Source organism: Stomoxys calcitrans, chromosome 2, assembly GCF_963082655.1.
Source record: "Stomoxys calcitrans chromosome 2, idStoCalc2.1, whole genome shotgun sequence".
In the NCBI taxonomy this organism is placed as follows: Eukaryota; Metazoa; Arthropoda; class Insecta; order Diptera; family Muscidae; genus Stomoxys; species Stomoxys calcitrans.
Window position 1 is genome coordinate 152,947,903 of NC_081553.1, and position 23,813 is coordinate 152,971,715.

Here is a 23,813-nt window from a genome sequence, read left to right on the forward strand (position 1 = left end):
CAGTAAGAATAGGAAAGAATCTCTCCGAACCATTTAATACCGCACGAGGTTTCAGACAAGGAGACAGCCTGTCGTGTGATCTCTTTAATATCCTGGTGCAGATATTAATAATCGATCGTATAATCGAGATGCAGATGTGAATAGATATGGCACACTAATCACAAGAGAACACATGGTACTCGCCTATGCCGACGATAAAGATAAAGAGAATGGAGAAAGTTGGGCACCACAACTTTGGGATAGTCAGTAACTTTATCTACCTCGGGACCGCCGTAACTGAAACGAATGACACCAGTTTCGAGATTAAGCGGAGAATAATACTGGCAAATAGGTGCTACTTTGGACTAAGTAAGCAGTTTAGAAACAAGGCCACCTCCCGTGCTGTTATATGGTTCTGAAGCATGGGTACTTGTGAAAGCAGATAAGGCAGTGCTTGGAGTATTTGAGAGAAAGATTCTTCGTAAAATATATGGACCAGTTTGAGTTAATGGAGAATATAGGCGACGTATGAACCACGAGCTGTATGAGCTGTATGACGACGAAAGCATAGTTACACGCATCAAAATATTGTACAACGGCTGCGTTTGCTAGGTCATGTTATCAGAATGGATGAAGAAGCTCCAGCAAAGAAGTCTTTTGAAGGCAATCACGGTGGTACACGTAAACCGGGAAGACCAATAGCCCGATGGAAAGATGGAAGTGGTGGGAGACATCTCGAAACACCAATTAAAGTAAAGTAAAGGCACTAAACTCTCATTTTTCAATCCGGTACAAATACTCAAAATGCTAACATGTCCAATATCTGGTGGCGATCTCTCTCCCCACAAACCCAACATAAAGGTGCAAAGGCATAAGATCGAGAATGGGATTTAGCGCCGTACTCGGGGCACTTCGCCATGCCCCAGGGATTACCACTGCCGCGGTAACCTGAACCGTCTCGCTGATCCTGTGAAGGGCACAATCCGTGTTATTGTCTAAAGTCGAATTTATGGACCTTTTTAGTTTTAAATAACTTTTTGCGACCTTTTGAAATTTACACTTTTTCATTGAATGTGCTACTTTTTCTACAAAAGTAAGACTTTTATCCATACACCTTGGGCGCAAAGGTCGACCTTGTGAGAAAGATGGTCTTCCCCCAGCTCACAAAGGCGACGGTTTTCATCATGGGTGAGGGTGGCAAATTCGCGACCGAACGCATGGTGGAAGTCGTAAACAAGCAAAACCAAGACTTGGTCGCGTGGATAAGGGAGGTCGTCCACGGGGAAGAGAAGGAGGAACGAACTCACCTTGTGGTGGGCATTGATCAAGTATCCGCGACAATCATCGACTCTCTCAATATTGGGAAGACTAAGTTAAGCAAGGATCCTAATACTAAAACGTCAGGCAGTGTAGGGACAAGAGACTCAACACAACCTAACGATCAGGGTCTCGGCGGTGGACTGTCAACTACGTTCTCAAAACTGGGATAGATAAAGATCCTAATATTGAAACTTAAGGCATTGCAGTGACAGGAAACTCAATGCAGCCTAACGAACAGGCAGTAGACGATGAGACCATCACTTACTCCTAATGTCCTCTAGTAAATGAGCTTCTTAGGAGTGAGGCCATTATTGAGGCCATCCAGAGAAACTTCCACCGTAGCGAGACGGATACACACGCTCTGATGGAGAAAATCGGCGAGGGTAAGATTAATATTGCCAAATGTCATGCACGATCCAGAACAAGGTTTTTGGACTGAACCTCGGTCGAGGACCTGCGTTGTTTGGGATAGCACGACCAGCGCCGAATCCGATAGTTTAGGTTAGGTTAGGTTAGGTTTAAGTGACAGTCTGCCATCAGACTCACTTAAATGTTTTCGTCTACTGTGATACCAAAGGAACTGAAGAAATAAGATGCCTTATAGTTCCAACCTTTGAACCATCCAGATCGCTTTAAAAAGCCCAATAACTTGCTAATATTCACATCCGCTAAATAAGACAGGTTCTCAAAGAAATGAGAACCTAAAGCGGAACTCCTTCTAACTGCTAGTGCGAGACACACACACAGAAGGTGTTCTATAGTCTCTTCTTCTTCGTTGTCCTCACAGCTTCTGCAAAAGTCTTTGCTGGCAACCTTCAGTCTGTCAGCATGTTTTCCGATTAGACAGTAACTTGTCATGACGGACACAATTACTGAGACGTCTGTTTTAGCCAATGACAGCAAAGCAGTAGACCTTTTCAAGTCTAGATGAGGCCAAGTAGTTTTGGAATACTTACAGCCTCTCTTTGTGACCATCTATCATTCGTTATCCTTCGGGCCTGTTCCAAAAAACTTAGATTACATGTCGCTAGAGGCATGCGCAAAGATTACAGTATCCCTGGAATGTGTAATGTAGTTCCTAGTCTCGTAAGCTCGTCTGCTTTAGAATTGCCTGGGACATCTCTATGGCGCGGCACCCAGAAGAGGTGAATTTTGAAATGTTCAGCCATCTCGTTGAGAGATCTATGGCAGTCGTGGGCGGTTTTTGTGTTCAGAAAAACATTCTCCAGGGATTTAATGGATGCCTAGCTGTTTGAAAAGATATTTATGCCAATCGTCGTAACGACATTATATCTTAGCCATTCCACCACTTCCTTAATTGCATAGATCTCTGCATGATACATACTGCAGTGGTCTGGTAACCTCTTCAATATGACCAGTTCTAGATCTTTAGAGTAAGTCGTTTAGTTGGGAACCATCCATATAGAAGTCTATGTAACTTCTGTTAACAGGGATATCGTGGTTCCAATCGGTGCTATCAGGAATAGTGGTACTTTTTATCAAAAAGCGGCTCAGGTAGGGTGTAACTGCCTAGAATATCGGATATTGTATCAAGGAGAACACAGTGTCCGTAGCCACCACATGACCAATGAGAAAGCTCCCTTAACCTCACGGCAATGGTTGCTGCAATTGAGGTAGCCACAGTGTCCAGAGGCATTTGATGTAGCATTAAATTCATTACATCAGATGGTGTCGTCCTCAGTGCGGCTGTGATGCACAAACAAGCCATCCTTTGAATGCTGTTGAGTATTGAGCAGTAGGTGGATTTTTGAAGCGCCGTCCACCAGACCACAACAGCATATAGCATTATAGGTCTGACAACTGCAGTATATACCCGATGCATGACACGCGGTCTAACTCCCCAACTTTTGCCAATGGCTCTCTTGCAGGTGTATAGGGCAAGAGTGGCCTTACTTGCCCTTTCCAAAATGTTGGATTTAAAGTTTAATTTCCTGTCCAGCAAAACACCCAGGTACTTTGCGCTTTCTGTAAATGGAACATTCTCTCCTCCCAATGAGACAGGTTCCACTCTAGGCAACGGCAACTTGTATTTCCTGCTGAAATGAACTTCTGTCTTGCACGGATTTATACCCAGACCACTTTCTGTAGCCCATTTTGTTGTTGCACGTAGAGTTTCCTGAAGTATATCTCTTAGAGTGCTGGGAAACTTTCCCCTGACCACAATTGCCACGCCATCAGCATACGCGACCACTTTTACACCTTTTTCTTCCAGAGACAATAATATATTGTTAATGGCTATATTCCAAAGTAGAGGAGACATTATACCTCCTTGAGGAGTTCCTCTGCTGACCCATCTTTTTAGATCCACAGATCCCAAGTCTGCTGTAATGCATCTTTTAGTAAGTAAGTCATTAACAATTTTAGAGCACACAACAAGTCCATTACTGGCTTAGGTGTATGTCCATAGTGGCATGGCCGGATTAATATCTGCACCCTCTTTAAAACCTAACCTAACCTAACCTAAGTTATTAACAAACTTTCTTACGGTAGAGTTGAGGCGTGGGAACTCCGGGAACTCCAAATCCTTCATGATTGACGTCGGTTTTACATTATTGAAAGCACCTTCAATGTCAAGAAATGCTGCCATTGTATATTCTCCAGGGATCTTTGCCTAAGAAATGTTTCTATCAACCTCTTAAGAGTCTTCAGCATAAAGGATGACAGACAAATAGGACGACAATCTTTCGCGTTCGTGTGGTATACAAGCAGAGTATATCTCCCTACGCCAAGGAACCAGTCTATCAGGCACAGCTTGGAATTGGAACGGCTCAAGGAATACAATAAGATTATCTGAGCGGCAATACGTGCCTCCTGGAAGCTTTACTGCAAACAGGTCAATAACAATAATAACACCGCCAAAATGAAAAAAATTCTCTGAAAAACCCATGTCCAAACTGAAACGTTGGTAGACGACATGGGAGTGAGAGCAGAGACAATGGAGGGCATGTAAGTCACCCGGACCTGATGGAATATTTCCTGCGTTACTGTAGAAGGCCACCGTAGTGCAGAGGTTAGAAAGTCCGCCAATGTCGCTGAACGCCTGGTTTCGAATCCTGGCGAGGCCATCAGAAAAAAAGCCGAAAGGGTCTTGCAGATGGTATACGACTGGTTGTTGACTTAAGTTGCGCACTATGTAGACAGGCCGCAGCCACGAAATGGGGATTGAATCCGAGGATAGTTCACTGGCTTTACAGGAGCGTGATTAGATTAAGAATTCGACCCATTGACCGAGTTTAACGCGTGGTCGACGAACGCAGCTTGTAACATTGTGGAACAGCGAAGCGGTCGGTGAAAGCATGTGGGTAAGATGATGAGATGTTGGTGCAAATCCTATGTCATTGACCGGTTTCACGGCTAACAGATACCTGCACTTAGGTGGGGACACAATACCAGACATGAAAACAGATAAGGCATGGAAAACAGATAAGGATTTTGTAAGTAGCACAGAATTCCTAACTTAGACTTCCATTTCAGAGGTAAATTTTTAGTATTTAGAGCGCCAAACAAGCCGATTACTGGCTTAGGTGTATGTCCATAGTGGCATGGGGCGGATTATATCCGAACCCTCTTCTTAACTTAGCCTTTATACAAATTGCAGAATATTTTTTTAACTGAACGTAGAAAAATTCCAAAGCGCTTCTGTCTTTTGGGTTTTTTGCTTTACAATCGAATTTCGCTTTCTGTTTTTGTATTTCCGGCATGTGTGAACCGCCAGATGTTTGTTCTCTTGACTTTCTGGTTAGAGCAACTTCTTGGATTATTTAAATCCAAGTAAACCTAGTTGGATAACTTCTCAATTTTTCTGAAGGTAAAAATATCAAATGACTGTTTAACTCGTTGTTTGATACTGAATTATGCGGAAACTTTCTTCGCTTTTTTTATATCCACCACCGTCCTTCCGTTTGCCTATCCATTTCCGACCCCTAAAAAATCTAAGACGATCAAGCCACATCCGCCCGTCTGTCTGTCTGTTGAAATTACGGAACAGTCCCAATAAATAAAGATATTGAGCACAGATTCTTTTTTTGTCCATAGGCAGGTTAAGTTCGAAGATAGGCTATATCGGACTGTATCTCGATATAGCCTCCATATAGACCGATCCGTCGGTTTAAGGTTTTATACCCATAAAATCCAAATTTATTTTCCAATTTTGCTAGAATGGGACAGTGTGTTTGGTGCCCCTTCGACACCCTTCTTCAATTTGGCTCTGATCGGTCCAGATTTGGATATAGTTGCCATATAGACCGATCTCTCGATTAAAGTTTTGGGTCCTTCAAAGGCGCATTTATTGTCTGATGTCGCTGTAATTTTGTACAATGAGTTGTGTTAGGGTCTTCGATTCTTCCTTCAATTTGGCGCAGATCGGTTTAGATTTGGATATAGCTGCCATATAGACCGATCCCTCGATTTAATGCTTTGGGTCCATAAAAGACGCATTTATTGTCCGATTTCGCTGAAATTTGGGAGAGCTGTCTTCAACATCTTTCTTTAATTTGTCCCAGACTGGTCCAGATTTAGATATATCTGCCATATTGAACGATCTCTAGATTTAAGGTCTTGGGCCCATAAAAGACGCATTTATTGTCTGATGTCGCCGAAATTCGTGGCAGTGTGTTGTGTTAGGCACTTCGATATCCCTCTTTATATAGACCTATCCCTCGATTTAAAGTCTTAAAATTTGGCACAGTGACTTGTGCTTTTCGACATCCATGTCGTATATGGTTTAGATCGGTTTATATTTGGATACTTGCTGACTCGGGCCCGCTCCGCTGCGCCATCTTGTACTTTATATGGAACAAAATTTTCCTTGGAATATTTATTTTCGACAATTAAAGAGCTTTAAGTAAAATACCATGCTACAAAATAGTATATCACTTGACTAATTGTTTAACAATATAAGTGCCTTTATCTTAATCACATATGATCTTTGTTGGTCAACGAATTGAAGTTTGGGTGTAAGGTGTACTCCATTCTTAAAATACTTAATTTCAGCCCGATATTCTCATGATGTCTGATTTAGGGGTGTTTTCGGGGGTGTTTGTGGGGTATTTTGGGAAAGGGGTTGGCCCCCAGAAAATTGGTCCCGAAAGTGGGTATAAATTCTTGCTCGACCCCCCAATACCTTTCATTTAAGCCCCATATTGACATGGTCGGTAAATATTCCCGATTCAGGGGTGTTTTGGGGATTGAGGTGGTCTCTTAAACACTAAGCCCAAAAAATATATCACCAACGTGCTCAATTCCCATAAAACTATATTTCATTTATTTGAACCCCATATTGCAATTGGACTCAAAGTTGGTCCCCAATGTTGATATCGGATACGTGGTCTACTCCCAAATACCTTCAATTTGAGCCCCATATTTCCATAGTCGGCAAACATGAGCGGCTAGGGGGGTGTTTTGGAGGATGGATGGCCACTCAGTGAGTTGGCCTTGAAAATATATATCCGATTCGTGTTCTACTCTAAAAACCCTCATATTGCAATAGTCAGCAAAAACTTCCTATTTGGGTGGTGTTGTGGGGGTGGGTTGGCCCCATAGACACTTTTCCCGAATATTGATATCAGATTCGTGCTTTACTCCCAAATAGCTTTCATTTGAGCCCCATATTGCTATGGTCGTAAGTTTGTCCCCTATGGGGGATGTTTTTAGGGAGAGGCGGCCCCCCAAACACTTGGTCCCATATTTGATATCAGATATTCTACACTTAAATACCTTTCATTTAAGCCCCATATTCCTATGGTCAGTAAATAAGTCCTGTTTGGGGGTGTTTTGGGGAAGGAGTGGACCCCCAGAAACGTGGTCCCACACTTGGATGTTAGATTCGTATTCTAGTCGCATTTGATTGGTCGTGATTGGTCTAAATGTATGTTTGGTTGGTTTTAGGATGGGCCGGCCACCCTAGGTACGCTATCCGAAATTTGGATACCAAATTTTTGGTTTTAGGGTACTATATGAGAGCACACAAAATTTGGTTTAAATCGCACCACCCATCTCTGAGATCTGGCGTTTCTGAAAATAAGTGTAAGGGGGAGGGTTCGCACCCCCTTCAGATATCAAAAAATGTAGTACACTATTTTCACCACGGGATCATTATGCTTCATCTGTGAAAATTTCAAGAGAATCGGTTCAGCCGTTTCCGACTCTATAAGGAACACACAAACAAACAAAAACATATTGATTTTTATATATAAGATTGCTTCCTTTCTGCAAAATTACACAATGACTTGTACGATTTAGACAACTCAATTTCAGTGTCGAATTTGTTCCAAATCGGACCATGTTTCGATATTGCTGCTATGGTGTCATAAATTATGTATTTTCACCGGATTTTGACGAAAGGTGGTTTACAAATAAACCCGAGGTGGTAGGTATTCATAGTTTGGCTCGTTTGAACTTATCGTCTTTTTGCATGTTAATGATGATCAAGTTCCAGATAATATCACACTGCAAAGGGTGGGAACCGGTTAAGGTTTAGATATAACTCCATGTACATGAATTACCCAATTTTCTTTTATAGAGCCGTAACAAGTCCATTTACCAACAAATATTTGAGAAAAATTGACTTCTTTCAGTGTAATTTGTACTTTTTTGTGTGACCTTTTCGAAATTATCAACGGTAACCCTGGGCACAATTGTCCAAAGCTTTGTTCCACACCGTCAACGGCATTGGGGCCTTAGGCCCTGTTGCGCGTTGCGACAGGGTAGAACCTTTCTAAGATGTTTCTTCTCCAAACAACAAAGTATTGGACCTCCGAAGAGAGCGGTAGATCCACCCCATCCAGAACAGGTTCCTTAAAATACCCAGCTTCCTCCTCCTGGTGAAAATTCCCAGTTCAGTCTTTCTGGGATTTATACCAAGCCCGTTGGCCCCCGCCTATCCGCACAGCTTCCTCAAAGCTCCCTGAACGAGGTCCGTAATAGAATGGAGGAAAGGTCCGTAATAGTAGGGAGGAAACAGCCACCACTATGATCTGCGTAGGCAACTACCTTCACTCCCTCCCTTTTGAAAGATCTCAGAATCCCAGCATTCAGCTTCCGAAAGCTCGTTTGCCCTCTGGTCTATCTCCGACCCCTTTTGAGGGGAGGGGAGGAGAAACGCTTCTTAATCCCGGGGGAGTGGGCCTCTATCGCTCCTTTGGAAACTTACACGGACCACTGGACAATAACAATATTGTTCAGAGTCTGTAATATGATTCTTCTCTTTTCCCTCCTTTCCACTTTTTGTATAATAGGTTCTACTGCGAAGTGTTTAACGTGTGTTTTAAGTGTTAACGATTATTTTATTCTCTAATTCCTCGTTAGCAGAAATCGTTTTTTATTTTTTCTCCCTGGCAACTCTAGCCAAAAACACGAAAAACCAAAGAGAAATCGACAAACATAATAAAAATGGCCTGAAATTCTTCTTATATTCATTTAAAACACAATTATTTAGGAAAAGTGTTATCAACACCAATTTATTCGTATAAAACGTTTGCCGAGATTTTTTTCTTATTAAGAAACACGCCACCACGCTTATTAATTGATTGTACACACACATATCCGAAATGTTTCAAGAAAAAACAAGAGAAAAATACTCTAAAGCCATAGTTGAAATTCGTTAAATTTTCTGTTATCGCTTTTTAACTTAACCATTTTCCTTAAAACACTTTACTGTATTCCACTACAGAAAGCTGGAGCATTCGTAAGCGAAGTGAGTGCGCTTCTCACTCAAACACAACAAAGACATATGGTTGCCTAAAAAGTAATTGCGGATTTTTCATATATTCGGCGTTGACAAATTTTTTCAACGGCTTGTGACTCTGTCAGTTATCAGCTGTTACTTTTTGCTTGCTTTAGAAAAAAAGTGCGCGAAATTTTGTTTACATTTGTTTGTTTGGCGTCAATTTTAATATGGGTACCACATGTATTGAAAGAAATTCATTTAACAAACCGAATCAACGCTTGTGATATGCACCTTAAACGCAATGAATTCGATCCGTTTTTAAAACGAATCATAACTGGAGATGAAAAATGGATGGTTTACAACAACGTTAGTCGAAAACGATCATGGTCCAAGCATGGTGAACCAACTCAAACCACTTCAAAGGCTGATATCCACCAAAAGAAGGTTATGCTGTCTGTTTGGTGGGATTGGAAGGGTGTGGTATATTTTGAGCTGCTTCCAAGGAACCAAACGAATTAATTCGGTTTACTGTCAACAATTGGACAAATTGAATACAGACATCAAGGAGAAGCGACCAGAATTGGTCAATCGTAAAGGTGTCATATTCCACCAGGACAACGCTAGACCGCACACATCTTTGGTCACTCGCCAAAAACTGAGTGAGCTTGGCTGGGAACTTTTGATGCATCCACCATATAGCCCTGACCTTGCACCATCAGACTACCATTTATTTCGATCTTTGCAGAACTCCTTAAATGGTAAAACTTTCGGCAATGATGAGGCTATGAAATCGCACTTGGTTCAGTTTTTTGCAGATAAAGGCCAGAAGTTCTATAAGCGTGGAATACTAAATTTGCCAGGAAGATGGCAAAAGGTTATCGAACAAAATGGCAATTATATATTTGATTAAAGTTCATTCTAAGTTTTATTAAAAATGCATTTACTTTCTTTTAAAAAATCCGCAATTACTTTTTAGACAACCCAATACAATATGTAAAGATTCGTCATTTGCAAAACTCGATTACGGATTTTTGAAAAACGTTGGATTTTGTTAACGATAAAAGTACACGTTTTTATACCCTCCACCATAGGAGGGGGGTATACTAATTTCGTCATTCTGTTTGTAACTACTCGAAATATTCGTCTGAGACCCCATAAAGTATATATATTCTTGATCGTCGCGACATTTTATGTCGATCTAGCCATGTCCGTCCGTCCGTCTGTCTGTCGAAAGCACGCTAACTTGCGAAGGAGTAAAGCTAGCCGCTTGAAATTTTGCACAAATACTTCTTATTAGTGTAGGTCGGTTGGTATTGTAAATGGGCCATATCGGTCCATGCTTTGATATAGCTGCCATATAAACCGATCTTGGGTCTTGACTTCTGGAGCCTCTAGAGTGCGCAATTCTTATCCGATTGGAATGAAATTTTGCACGGCGTGAATGAATTTGTGCACGTAGTATTTTGTTATGATACCCAACATTTGTGCCAACTATGGTTCAAATCGGTTAATTACCTGATTTAGCTGTCATATAAACAGATCTGGGGACTTGACTTCTTGAACCTCTAGAGGTCGCAATTATTATCCGATTTGCCTGAAATTTTGTACGACGCATTCTCTCATGACCATCAACATACGTGTTTATTATGGTCTGAATCGGTCTATAGCCCAATACTGCTCCCATATAAATCGATCTCTCTATTTTACTTCTTGAGCCCCCAAAAGGCGCAATTCGTAATCGAATTGGCTGACATTTTACACAGGTCTCTAACATATGATTTAATTGTGGTCCAAACCGGACTATATGTTGATATCGCTCTAATAGCAGAGCAAATCTTTTCTTATATCCTTTTTTGCCTAAGAAGAGATGCCGGGAAAAGAACTCGACAAATGCGATCCATGATGGAGGGTATATAAGATTCGGCCCGGCCAAACTTAAGACGCTTTTATTTGTTTTGTGATAAATTCTTGCCTAATAGCTTGGACACCAAGAATTCTCTCAGATCCTGAATCCATAGTTGGAAGACTAAGAGAATGTAATCCCAATCTTTCAAACACCGACTGGAAGATTGGCAGATTGGATGAGGCTGATGGTGACCGGAGACATACAGTATTTGTACTAAACCCCAGCTGTCTCGCACAAATCAACAAGTCTGAAGGAGTTGTATCCTACGGATTCAACAAGTTTAATCTGAATCGACTCAAAAGTTGTTGCTGAACACTTGCCTGAAGAACTATCGACGACATCGCTAAATTCCGGCGGATTGCAGACTGAAAATCCATCCGCCACAATCGAGACAGGAGTGGATCTCATCGAAACGGGACCCGCCAAACCCTGTGTGGGTGGATCATCCGGTTGGACTAAGGTTAAGGTGTGCGCAAGCGGGAAATGACGGAACTCACAAAGTACTCTAACAGCAGCAGCTAATAAAGCATCCAAGGAGGAATCGTCCACACCGCAAGTGTCCTATGTTCTAAGAAAGAGTGGTTCTACAGCTTTCTCACCTGACCCTGGATGCGTACGGAAGCTCATCATGACAAGATATAACGAATCATGTGAGGATGAACTCTTGGTGGAATCAGAAGACGAGGATAATACAACAGTGGTGGAATTTCTCAATCCTAACTATGGTACGATTATGCAGATAAATCTCCACCTTTGTAAGGTCGATTCGGCGGCACTAAAGGTCCTCCTGATGGCAGGGGGATTTGACGTGTTTTTTATCCAGGTAACATGGGTGTGTTGAGGAATAGTTCGTGAACTAAAAATTCCGGGATTTTAACTATTCAAGGGTACGGGGAATGGGAGACACAGAGCCTGTATTCTTGCAAAGATTTGTCTAAATGTTTTTCTTCTTCCGTCGCTAAGCACTGAAGACTTAGCAGTAGCCAGCCTTGAAATAAACAAGTCTCATTACTGGCTGGCTTCCGAATATATGGCACACGATTCAGAGATGCCGCCTACATCAGCAGATATGAAGAAGTTGGGATGTCAACGAAAGGGGTGAGCTGCTTATTGAATATATTATAAGTTGCATTCTGGCGATTTGTAATAAAGGGGATAAACCGACCTTTATTACCAGGAACAGGCAGGAGGTACTAGATATTACCTTTGTATCGGAAGATATAGGTGGGAAGTGTTGGATGACCATTGCTTCTCTGATCATCATTATAGCATTGGAGAAAATACTGCAGAAGATGCAGAAATTTCGGCACGAATTCTGCACATCTATCCCTTCTATACCAGAAAAGGGAAGTGGAAACTGCGGAGGACATAAACATAATGGTCAAGCGGATCACGAAGGCAATGAATGACTCATTTGTCCTAGTGCCAAGCCAAGGGGCAAACAGCGACCACCATGGTTGACCATTTCCCGGGAAATTCTCCAACGGACAACGTGGCGCCAGAAGAGGTTGTCACTGGTATGCATTCGTCGGAAGTTATTATTGAAATTGTGTCTGAGTCGAAAATCTTTTGGGCGATAAGAAGTTTCGACTCCTTTTTGTCTCCAGGCCCTGATGATGTATCACCGGTTGAATTACAAGCTGTGTCTGATAGACTGGTTCCCTGGCTAAGGGAGATATATTCTGCTTGTATCAGAATGTCATATATACCTGTGGGATGGAGGGACACGAAGGTAATTTCATTTGAAATCAGAAAATCCCTAACGCACGAAGGCGAAAGATTTTCGTCCTATTAGTCTGTCATTCTTTATGCTGAAGACTCCTGAGATGTTGTTAGAAACATATCTTAGGGCAAAGATCTCTGGAGATCGCCTATCGCGGCAGCAGCATGCATATAGTAAAGGCAAATCTACTGAAACAGCCCCTGACGACCTAGTCGGCTACATAGAGAGTTCTCTCGCTGTCAAGTAATATACAATGGTAGCATTTCTTGACATTGAAGGTGCTTTTAATAATGTTAAACCTACGCCAATCAAGAAGGAGTAGGAGTTTCTAGGCATCAACTCTACCGTAAGAAAGTTTATTAATAACATTACGGCAGGCTTGGGATCTGTGGATCTAAAAAGAAGGGAACACCTCAAGGAGGTGTACTATCTCCTCCACTTTGGAATATAGCCATTAAAAATATATTATTGTCTCTGGTCTAAAAGTGGTCGCGTATGCTGATGACATAGCAATTGCGGTTAGGGGAAAGTTTCCCAGCACTAGAAGAGATCTTCCTTCTCCTGTTCCTGTGGTATCACAATGGACGAAAACGTCTAAGTGAGTCTTACCTAAGCTATGATACACAATTATATTAAAAACCTTCCACATTGGTGTAATGATTTTTGTCATTGGACTTACCAATGGCGAATCTTTCAAAATGTCAATTTTCGAGTCTAGCATCCACTCATCGCTTTTAGCCATGACTGTCATATACACTTAAATACTCACCCTCTCTCTCTAGTGGGAAAGACGCAAGAGAATAATTATTGGTCCGATCCGATAACGATTATTCGTTTACCGGGCCAATAATCAGAATTGAAAAAAAAAAAAAATTAGGAAATCGTACAGTTATTTTCAATTCTTATTTACTTTTATGAATATGGCAACACTGATGCATAGGCTATCTGTTATTCTCTCCATCACTCCCACATATTGGCGGCATTTGCGAATATCTTAACGTGGTTAAACTGATCATTAGTAACCGTTTAATGGAGCGGAAGGGTATTAATTTCGCTCCACGATGAAAAAAAAAAACGTATCTCGGGAAAGGTACTTATTACGAATAATGTTAAAGCATTTCAGGAGTAGGCTAAAAATGGACTCCAAAGACCCAACAGCTGCAGTGGTGGCATCAGACCGTAGCATGTGGTCCTCCCCTCCTATAGGCATGCGTGCCTTGGCACCTGCAGTCGAGAGTAATGCTTCAAGCGCCACAACCAGTCGTCAGACTAACAAGTGAGGAAGAAACGGATAAACCATATGAATGTTCTGTTCGTCCCCAATCTTTAAGTAAAGGTGGTGTTCCCGATTCAAGGTCAGACAGCGACAGTGTCAACTCTCTCCTTGTGGTGGGAATTGGCCAAGTCTCCAAGTTTGGCTAAGACTAAAGGCATGGCGTAATACGGGGCCATATCTGTCTTTTTCAAGATTGGGAAGACTACGATATGCAAATATCCTCATATAGAGTCATCAAGCGGTGGAGTGTCCGGAAACCCAAAACCTCCTTACACCCTTACAAACAAACGTATGAACTATAAGAAAGACACAGAAAATTATGCACAAATTTACAGGTATTTGGTACAAAAATACAGACAAAAAAGAGAGCTTTAGTCGAACTTGTGCGCTGTAAGGGAAAAGTCGATTGTTTTGTTTCAAAATGTTATTATTTTCAAACATATAAAAGTTTTTTATAATTTTTGTAAAATTACTTGTTTGTTAAATTTGTCGTTAAACCCCTGATGAAGATCACCGGCGGTGGTCGAAATATTGGAAAAATTACAAATAAAACAATTAAATAAAACACCAAATCCTGTCTTTGAAAATTCTTCGATGACCTCGAAATAAAGCAAGAAGACAAAGTTATAAAATTCCAAAGGTCAACAATAAAATCACAGAATTATTGATAAATGTTGAAAAATTAATGCAAAATCAAAAGTCTTAAGAAACATACAGAACCAAATAAATTAGCCATATATAGCTATTTCTAGAGAAATTCACCAGAAATTTTAGAAGGAAACTTTGATATCTCCGTCAGAATTCGAAAAGACAATCACTGACTCTCTCAATATTGGGAAGACTTGGATAAGCAAAGATCCTAATACTAAAACATCAGGCAGTGCAGGAGTGGAAGACCCAACTCAGCCTAACGGACAGGGACCCGGCGACAGAGCCATCAACGACTTTCTCGAGATCGGGAAGACTAGGATGGATGAATATCCTAATGCTGAAACATCAAGCAGTGCAGTGATAGAAAACTCAATGCAGCCTAATGCACAGGAGCCGACGATGATTGAGGTCATCCAGATACACCGGAGCGGGACAGCTTCTCAAGCTCTGATTGAGAACATCAGCAAGGGTAAGATTCGTATTTCCTTAATTAAGGAGCCATGGACAACCCGGAACAAAATTTCTGGACTGAATACATAAAGTGATCGTAAGATATTTAATCTTGCCGACGACAGAAATCCATACATACATGAGTGTACCCATCTGGTAATATCGTATATTTTGTCATGGATTTTAACATGCAGCATTTGTTATACATCATATCGTAGAGAGAACAAGTAAAAAGGCTTTAAGTTCGGCCGGGCCGAACTTTGGATATCCACCACCTCGGGTATATATGTAAACCACCTTTCATCAAAATCCGGTGAAAATTGCATACGTTATGTCCCATTGCAGTTATATCGAAATATGTTCCGATTTGGACCAAATACTAATAATTACAAGTTATTGTTCAATTGTGTATAACAAAATATTGGTCTTTTTAGTAGCTATGTCTAAAAATTAACCGATCTGAACCATGTACGACACGGATGTCGGAAAGCCTAATATAAGTCACTATGTAAATTTCAGTGAAATCGGATTAAAATGCGCCTTTTAATGGGGCCAAGACTTTAAATCGAGAGATCGGTCTATATGGCAGCTATATCCAAATCTGGACCGATCTGGGCCAAATTGATGAATGATATCGAAGGGCCTAACGCAACTTACTGTCCCAAATTTCAGCAAAATCGGATAATAATTGTGGCTTTTATGGGCCTAAGACCCTAAATCGGCGGATCGGTCTATATGGGGGCTATATGAAGATATAGTCCGATATAACCCATCTTCGAACTTAACCTGCTTATGGACAAAAAAGAATATGTGCAAAATTTCAGGTCAATATCTCTATTTTTAAAGACTGTAGCGTGATTTCAACAGACAGACGGACGGAGATGCCTAGATCGTCTTAGATTTTTACGCTGATCAAGAATATGGATATTTCGATGTGTTGCAAACGGAATGACAAAATGAATATACCCCCATCCTTCGGTGGTGGGTATAAAAAGAGACAGGGTACATAAGAGCATCAATTTAAAGGGTGATTTTTTTGAGGTTAGGATTTTTATGCATTAGTATTTGACAGATCACGTGGGATTTCAGACATGGTGTAAAAGAGAAAGATGCTCAGTATGCTTTGACATTTCATCATGAATAGACTTACTAACGAGCAACGCTTGCAAATCATTGAATTTTATTACCAAAATCAGTGTTCGGTTCGAAATGTGTTCAAATTTTGACAAATTTTGTTCAGCGATGAGGCTCATTTCTGGTTGAATGGCTACGTAAATAAGCAAAATTGCCGCATTTGGAGTGAAGAGCAACCAGAAGCCGTTCAAGAACTGCCCATGCATCCCGAAAAATGCACTGTTTGGTGTGGTTTGTACGCTGGTGGAATCATTGGACCGTATTTTTTCAAAGATGCTGTTGGACGCAACGTTACGGTGAATGAACACATTTCGAACCGAACACTGATTTTGGTAATAAAATTCAATGATTTGCAAGCGTTGCTCGTTAGTAAGTCTATTCATGATGAAATGTCAAAGCATACTGAGCATCTTTCTCTTTGACACCATGTCTGAAATCCCACGTGATCTGTCAAATACTAATGCATGAAAATCCTAACCTCAAAAAAATCACCCTTTACAATAAATTCAACTTAATTCTCTCAATTACAATCTCATTAAACTCTTATATGTTTGATACTCTTGTAAGTTATAAGCATAATAATAAAAATATGCTCTTGTATTTTGTTTTCTCATACTTAAAAGAAAACCAAAAAAAGGAAGGTTAAACTGAATTTGCCTGTAGAATAAGAATTCATAAAATATGCGTGATATTTAAAATTTATTAAGTCCCTAAACAAAAATTAGAATAAATGTAGTATATTGTAAGTTCTTTGCATTGCTTGAATGAAATTATAAAATAGACTTTTCAATGTAAAGAGTTTACAAGCATTTTTTTGTATACATAATTCTTTATTGGATATTCGAATGGCTAAAAGCCAACTACAAATTTCTTTTTTGTTGTTCTCATAGATCCAAAATTTCCAGCTGCATCGTATGAATTGAGCTCAGTCCATCGGAGAAATGCAGGTATACATTTTGCAACATTTCACTATTTCATATCATCGCTATCCAATAATGGATTAATTATTAAGTAACTGCATAGTTAATTTTCTTCCACGCCTCCGATTTATCGATTTGTATAAAATATCGTTACTTTTGTCGAATGATTTTAATTTTTGTTAAAAAAAAACACTTTAGCTAGAATAATATTTGGAAAAGGATATACTTTTACGAGTAGTCGATTAATTTTTCTTTTTTATATGTACGAATGAATTGTCTTAATTGAGAATAAATGGCATTGCCAATTGAAATCATGGAATAATTAGACTTTCTTTTGAAATTTTGAGGCACGCAAATGAAATTTAGGTTTTGATGAAGATATCTTGTATTTTTAGGGATTTAAAACACGCAAACCGGTCATCTTTGGATATGCGGGGGGATTTTATTTATGTGTCCAAGCAACGACCATCGGTTGCATTTTTTTTTTTTTTTGACTCTAGTTAGTTTGTAGACTTCTAAGGAAGTTAAGTCTTGGAATTCTAAACATTTATTTTTGGCTTGGTAAGAACTGTTCCCAAGCCTTCCTCGATACGTTAGTAGCATTGCCTTATCAAAACGAGCAAAAATAGTTAATTTTTAAAACTGACTGATACAAAGAGATGGCGCCCAAAGAAATAGCAATTTTTTTAGGTTGTTTGTTTCGCATTTTATATATAACTAGCTGACCCGGGCCCGCTCCGCTGCGCCTTCTTTTACCTTAAATGGAACAAAAGTTTCCTTGGAGAGAGGTGGTCCCCCAGATACTTGGCCCTGAAAAAATATTAGCATCGTGCTCTTATTCTTTTAAATACCATTTATTTAAACCCCATATTGCCATTGGCTGAAGAGAAGTTTACAGGATGAGGCATCCACCAAATATATGGCCCCAAAATAGGTTATCAACTTCGTTTTCTAATCTCAAATACCTTTCATTTGAGCCACATATTGACATGGTCGAAATATTTTTTCCCTTTGGGGGTGTTTTGGGAAAGGGGTGTTGCCCTAAATACATGGTCCTACATTTGGATATCAAATTCGAATTCTACTTCCAAATACCTTATTTGAGCTTATTTGGGTATTTTGGGAAAGGGGTTGGCCCCCAAAAAATTGGGTATCAATTCTTGCTCGACCCCCCAATACCTTTCACTTAAGTTCCAAATTGTCATGGTCGGTAAATATGCCGGATTTAGGGGTGTTTTGGGGAGTGGGGTGGTCCCCCAAATTTTAAGCCCTGAAAATATATAAGCAACGTGCTCTATTCCCATATAACTATATATCATTTATTTGAACCCCATATTGCCATTGGCCTCAAAATTGGATATCAAATTCGTTTTCTAATCTCATTTAAACTCCTTATTGCTAAAGTCAGCTAATATGTCCGGTGAGCAAATACGTCCTTTTTGGGGGTTGTTATGGTGGTGGGACGTCCCCTAGACAGTTGGCTCCTAATGTTGATATCAGATATGTGGTCTACTCCCATATACCTTTTATTTGAGTCCCATATTTCCATAGTCGGCAAACATGACCGGCTTGGGGGAGGTTTTGAGGAATAGGCGGCCACTCAGTGAGTAGGCCTTGAAAAAATATATCGGATTCGTGTTCTACTCTAAAAACCCTCTTATTTGAGCCTCATATTGAAATATTCAGCAAATACTTCCTAGTTGGGTGGTGCTGGGGGGGTGGGGTGGCCCCATAAACACTCTTCCCGAATATTGATATCAGATTCGTGCTTTACTTCCAAAGACCTTTCATTTGAGCCCCATATTGCTATTGTCCTAAATTTGTCCCCATTGGGGGATGTTTTTAGGGAGAGGCGGCCCCCCAAACACTCGGTCCCATCTTTTGATATCAGATTCGAATTGTACACTCAAATACCTTTTATTTAAGCCCCATATTCCCATAGTCAGTAAATAAGTCCTGTTTGGGGGTGTTTTAGGGAAGGAGTGAACCCCCAGAAACGTGGTCCCACATTTGGATATCCGATTCGTATTCTACTCGTAAATACCTTTCATTTGAGTCTCATATTGCTATGGTCGGTAAATACGTCCGATTTGGGGGTGTTTTGGGGCTTGGGGTGGTCCCCCTAGCACTTGGTCCGACAATTGGATATCAGATACGTTGTCTTATCCTAAATACCTTTCATTTGAGTCCCATATTGTCGTGATTGGTCTAAATATATGTTTGGTAGGTTTTAGGGTGGGGCAGCCCCTATAGGTACCCCATCCGAAATTTGGATACCAAATTTTTAATATTAGGGTACTATATGAGAGCAAGGTATTAGGGTGTAGAGCAAGAAATGATACCCACTTTTTCCCAAAATACCCCACAAGAAGCAATTTTTGAGTGACCATCGCAAAATGGGGCTCAAATAAAGGTATTTGGGAGTAGAATACGAATTTGATATCTAAATTTAGGACCATGTATTTAGGGCATCACCCCTTTCCCAAAACACCCCGCAAAGGGTAAAAATTTTTCGACCATGCCAATATAAGATTAGATAAGATTAGAAAACGAATTTGATAACCTATTTTGGGCCATGTGTTTGGGGGACGCCTTATCGTGTAAACTCCCCTAAACTAAAGGCAATATGGGGTTTAAATAAATGGTTTTTGAAAGACGAACACGATGCTGATATTTTTTCGGGGCCAAGTCCCTGGTGGACCACAAACACTCCTAAATTAGATATCATGAGAGTAGCGGGCTGAAATAAAGTATTTTAAGAATGGAGTACACCTTACATCCAAACTTAAATTCGTAGACCAATAAAGATCATATGGGATTCGGACAAAGGCACTTATATTGCTAAACAATTAGTCAAGCGATATACTATATTCGTAGCATGGTATTTCACTAAAAACACTTTAATTGTCGAAATTAAATATTCCAAGGAAACTTTTGTTCCATATAAAGTAAAATAAGGCGCAGCGGAGCGGGCTCGGGTCAGCTAGTTCTCATAAAATTATCATATATGGGAAGTAATGTAAAATAAAGGTCAAAACTATATTAAAATTTTTTTTTGGAGCAATTAGAAAATATTAGAAATTGTCAGATCTAAGTATTTTCTTACGATACGAACTAAATTGTGGCAACTACAGCCTTGGCATATGGCCCTTCACATCGGATAAAATATATATGGGAGCTATATTTTAATCCGGTCCGACTTCGATGAAATTAGGCAGTCGTAAGAAGACGTCAAATAAAACCTGTAATGCTAAATTTTGTAAATATTGGACCAATACTGTGGCTTCTACAGGCTAAAAAACCAAATGAGGTGAAATATGTATTGGGTTGCCCAAAAAGTAATTGCGGATTTTCCATATAGTCGGCGTTGACAAATTTTTTCACAGCTTGTGACTCTGTAATTGCATTCTTTCTTCTGTCAGTTATCAGCTGTTACTTTTAGCTTGCTTTAGAAAAAAAGTGTAAAAAAAGTATATTTGATTAAAGTTCATTCTAAGTTTTATTAAAAATGCATTTACTTTCTTTTAAAAAATCCGCAATTACTTTTTGGGCAACCCAATATATATATATATATATATATATATATATATATATATATATATTTATATATATATATATATATATATATATATATATATATATATATATATATATATATATATATATATATATATATATATATATATATATATATATATAGGAGAGCTTTATCTAAATCTGAACCGATTTTAATAAAATTTTGCACACGTACGAAACGTCAAACAAAACATGTCATGCTAAATTTTGTAAAGATCGGACGAAAACTGTGGCTTCTACAACCTTAAAGATCACATCGGCTGAAAAATATACAGGGAAGCTATATCTAAATCTGATCCGATTTTGATGAAATTTTGCACACGTATTAGGACGTAAAATAGCATAGCTCGTTAAAAATTTTGTAAAGATCGGATCAAAATTGTGGCGACTACGACCTTCGAAGGCCATATCGGATGAAAAATATGTATCAGAGCTATTGGGTTGCCTAAAAAGTAATTGCGGATTTTTCATATATTCGGCATTGACAAATTTTTTCAACGGCTTGTGACTCTGTAATTGCATTCTTTCTTCTGTCAGTTATCAGCTGTTACTTTTAGCTTGCTTTAGAAAAAAAGTGCGCGAAATTTTGTTTACATTTGTTTGTTTGGCGTCAATTTTAATATGGAGCCCACAAAGGAGCATTTTCGTCATATTTTACTTTATTATTTCCGTAAAGGAAAAAAACGCGGAGCAGGTTGCTAAAAAGTTACGAGATGTGTATGGTGATAAAGCCTTAAAAGGAAAATAGTGTCAAAATTGATTTCGCAAATTCCGTTCTGGAGATTTTTCACTTAAAGATTCAGGTCGGCCAAATGAAGTTGATGATGACCAAATCAAAGCATTAATCGAGTTGGATCGTCATGTAACTGAGCGTGAGATAGGAGAGAAGTTAAATATACCAAAATTAACCATTCATTATCACATAAAAATCTTGGACTGGTGAAAAAGCTTCATATTAGGGTACCACATGTATTGAAAGAAATTCATTTAACAAACCGAATCAACGCTTGTGATATGAAATCGACCCGTTTTTAAAACGAATCATAACTGGAGATGAAAAATGGATTGTTTACAACAACGTTAGTCGAAAACGATCATGGTCCACGCATGGTGAACCAGCTCAAACCACTTTAAAGGCTGATATCCACCAAAAGAAGGCTATGCTGTCTGTTTGGTGCGATTGGAAGGGTGTGGTATATTTTGAGCAGCTTCCAAGGAACCAAACGATTAATTCGGATGTTTACTGTCAACAATTGGACAAATTGAATACAGCCATCAAGGAGAAGCGACCAGAATTGGTCAATCGTAAAGGTGTCATATTCCACCAGGACAACGCTAGACCGCACACATCTTTGGTCAATCGCCAAAAACTGAGTGAGCTTGGCTGGGAACTTTTGATGCATCCACCATATAGCCCTGACCTTGCACCATCAGACTACCATTTATTTCGATATTTGCAGAACTCCTTAAATGGTAAAACTTTCGGCAATGATGAGGCTATAAAATCGCACTATGTTCAGTTTTTTGCAGATAAAGGCCAGAAGTTCTATGAGCGTGGAATACTAAATTTGCCAGAAAGATGGCAAAAAGTTATCGAACAAAATGGCAATTATATATTTGATTAAAGTTCATTCTAAGCTTTATTAAAAATGCATTTACTTTCTTTTAAAAAATCCGCAATTACTTTTTAGGCAACTCAATACATCTAAATCTGATCCGATTTTTTCCAAAATCAATAGCGCTCGTTCCTGGGCCAAATATGAGGCTTGTGCAAAATTTCATGACAATCGGACAGCAAATGCGACCTGAATCATGATCACAAGATCACCCCACAACTTTTTAATTTTAAACAAGTAGGAGCGTGCTAAGTTCGGCCGGGCCGAATCTTATATACCCTCCACCATCGTCGCATCTGTCGAGTTCTTTGCGCAGTATCTGTTTTTAGGCAAACAAATTATAATGAATAAGGACGGAGGAGCAGCTATATCAGGTTATAGTCCGATTCGGAGCTCAAGAAGCGAAATCGGGAGATTGGTTTATATGGGAGCTATATCAAGCTATAGATCGATTCTGACCATATTGCACGCGTACGTTGAAGGCCATGGTAGGAGCCGTTGTACAATACAAATTTTGTGCCAAATCCGATGAGAATTGCGCTCTCTAGAGGCTCAAGAAGTCAAGACCCAAGATCGGACCGATTTGGACAAATGGACCGATTTGGCCCATTTGCAATCCCAACCGACCTACACCAATAAGAAGTATTTCAAGCGGCTAGCTCTACTCCTTCAAAAGTTAGCGTGCTTTCGACAGACAGACGGACGGACATGGCTAGTTCGACTTAAAATGTCACCACGATCAAGAATATATGTACTTTATGGGGGTTTAGACGCATATTTCGAGGTGTTACAAACAGAATGACGAAATAAGTATACCCCCATCCTATGGCGGAGGGTATAAAAATGTATTGTTATCTTTGAGATTTTTGTAGGGTTACAAACAAGTAATCGCCAAAAACAAGTTTTCAACTATAAAACAGCATCCGATATGTTTGCGGAAACACCAATCATATCTGCACTGCATACAATTTTGTCGTAACTTGGAATGTTGTGTCCGCAAATGTTAAATTAAAATGCTGTTAATACAATAGATTGAATTAAACTGTTGATGCAGGCCTGAATACACTTATTGATGAATTTTTCCAATGATACAATGAAGATAAAAAAATTAAATATGGGTCAATCGGTTATCGCTTCCGCATCATCCCTTGTTATTCTTACTAAACTCACACCAGAAAATTTTTGGAATATGTATTTAATTGTATAATATTTACTTATTTCAGATCCAATTCAAGCGAAAGTGGTGTTAACTCTCCAAGTTCGCAGTGCCCATCAACAATGACTAGTCCGTATACTATGAGTTCAATTTACCATAGCCCAGGTGTGCAAAGTTACTGCGGGCCAACAGACAACTTGTCATTAGCGGGACACTATGGTGATATGCGGACATCTACCTGGTACGGTTCTACAGCTAACGATCCAAGATTTGCAAGTAAGTTAAAAAGTTCATATTCGCAAAATTATTTTGAACCAGTGTACCATAGACCCTTTTAAAGGCAACTACTCCCAAGAAGTGTCAAGGACTCTTAACGAGTCCTTTTTTATTGCATAAACATGCCTTAAAAAATCGAAGAT

General features: G+C 39.6%; 1 protein-coding gene across 6 annotated transcripts in view; it reads left to right on the forward strand.

The window, feature by feature from the left end:
* LOC106090106 (thyroid transcription factor 1) overlaps positions 1–23,813 on the forward strand; it is a 382,007-nt gene that overhangs the window by 92,094 nt on the left and 266,100 nt on the right. For 5 of the 6 annotated variants that reach the window (XM_059362491.1, XM_059362492.1, XM_059362494.1 and 2 more), the window contains one exon: positions 23,462–23,670. In XM_059362491.1, coding sequence (XP_059218474.1) covers positions 23,462–23,670 — 209 coding nt within the window. Of the gene's footprint in view, positions 1–17,016; positions 17,074–23,461; positions 23,671–23,813 lie in introns of all 6 variants that reach the window. The other variant, XM_059362496.1, reaches the window with a different exon arrangement.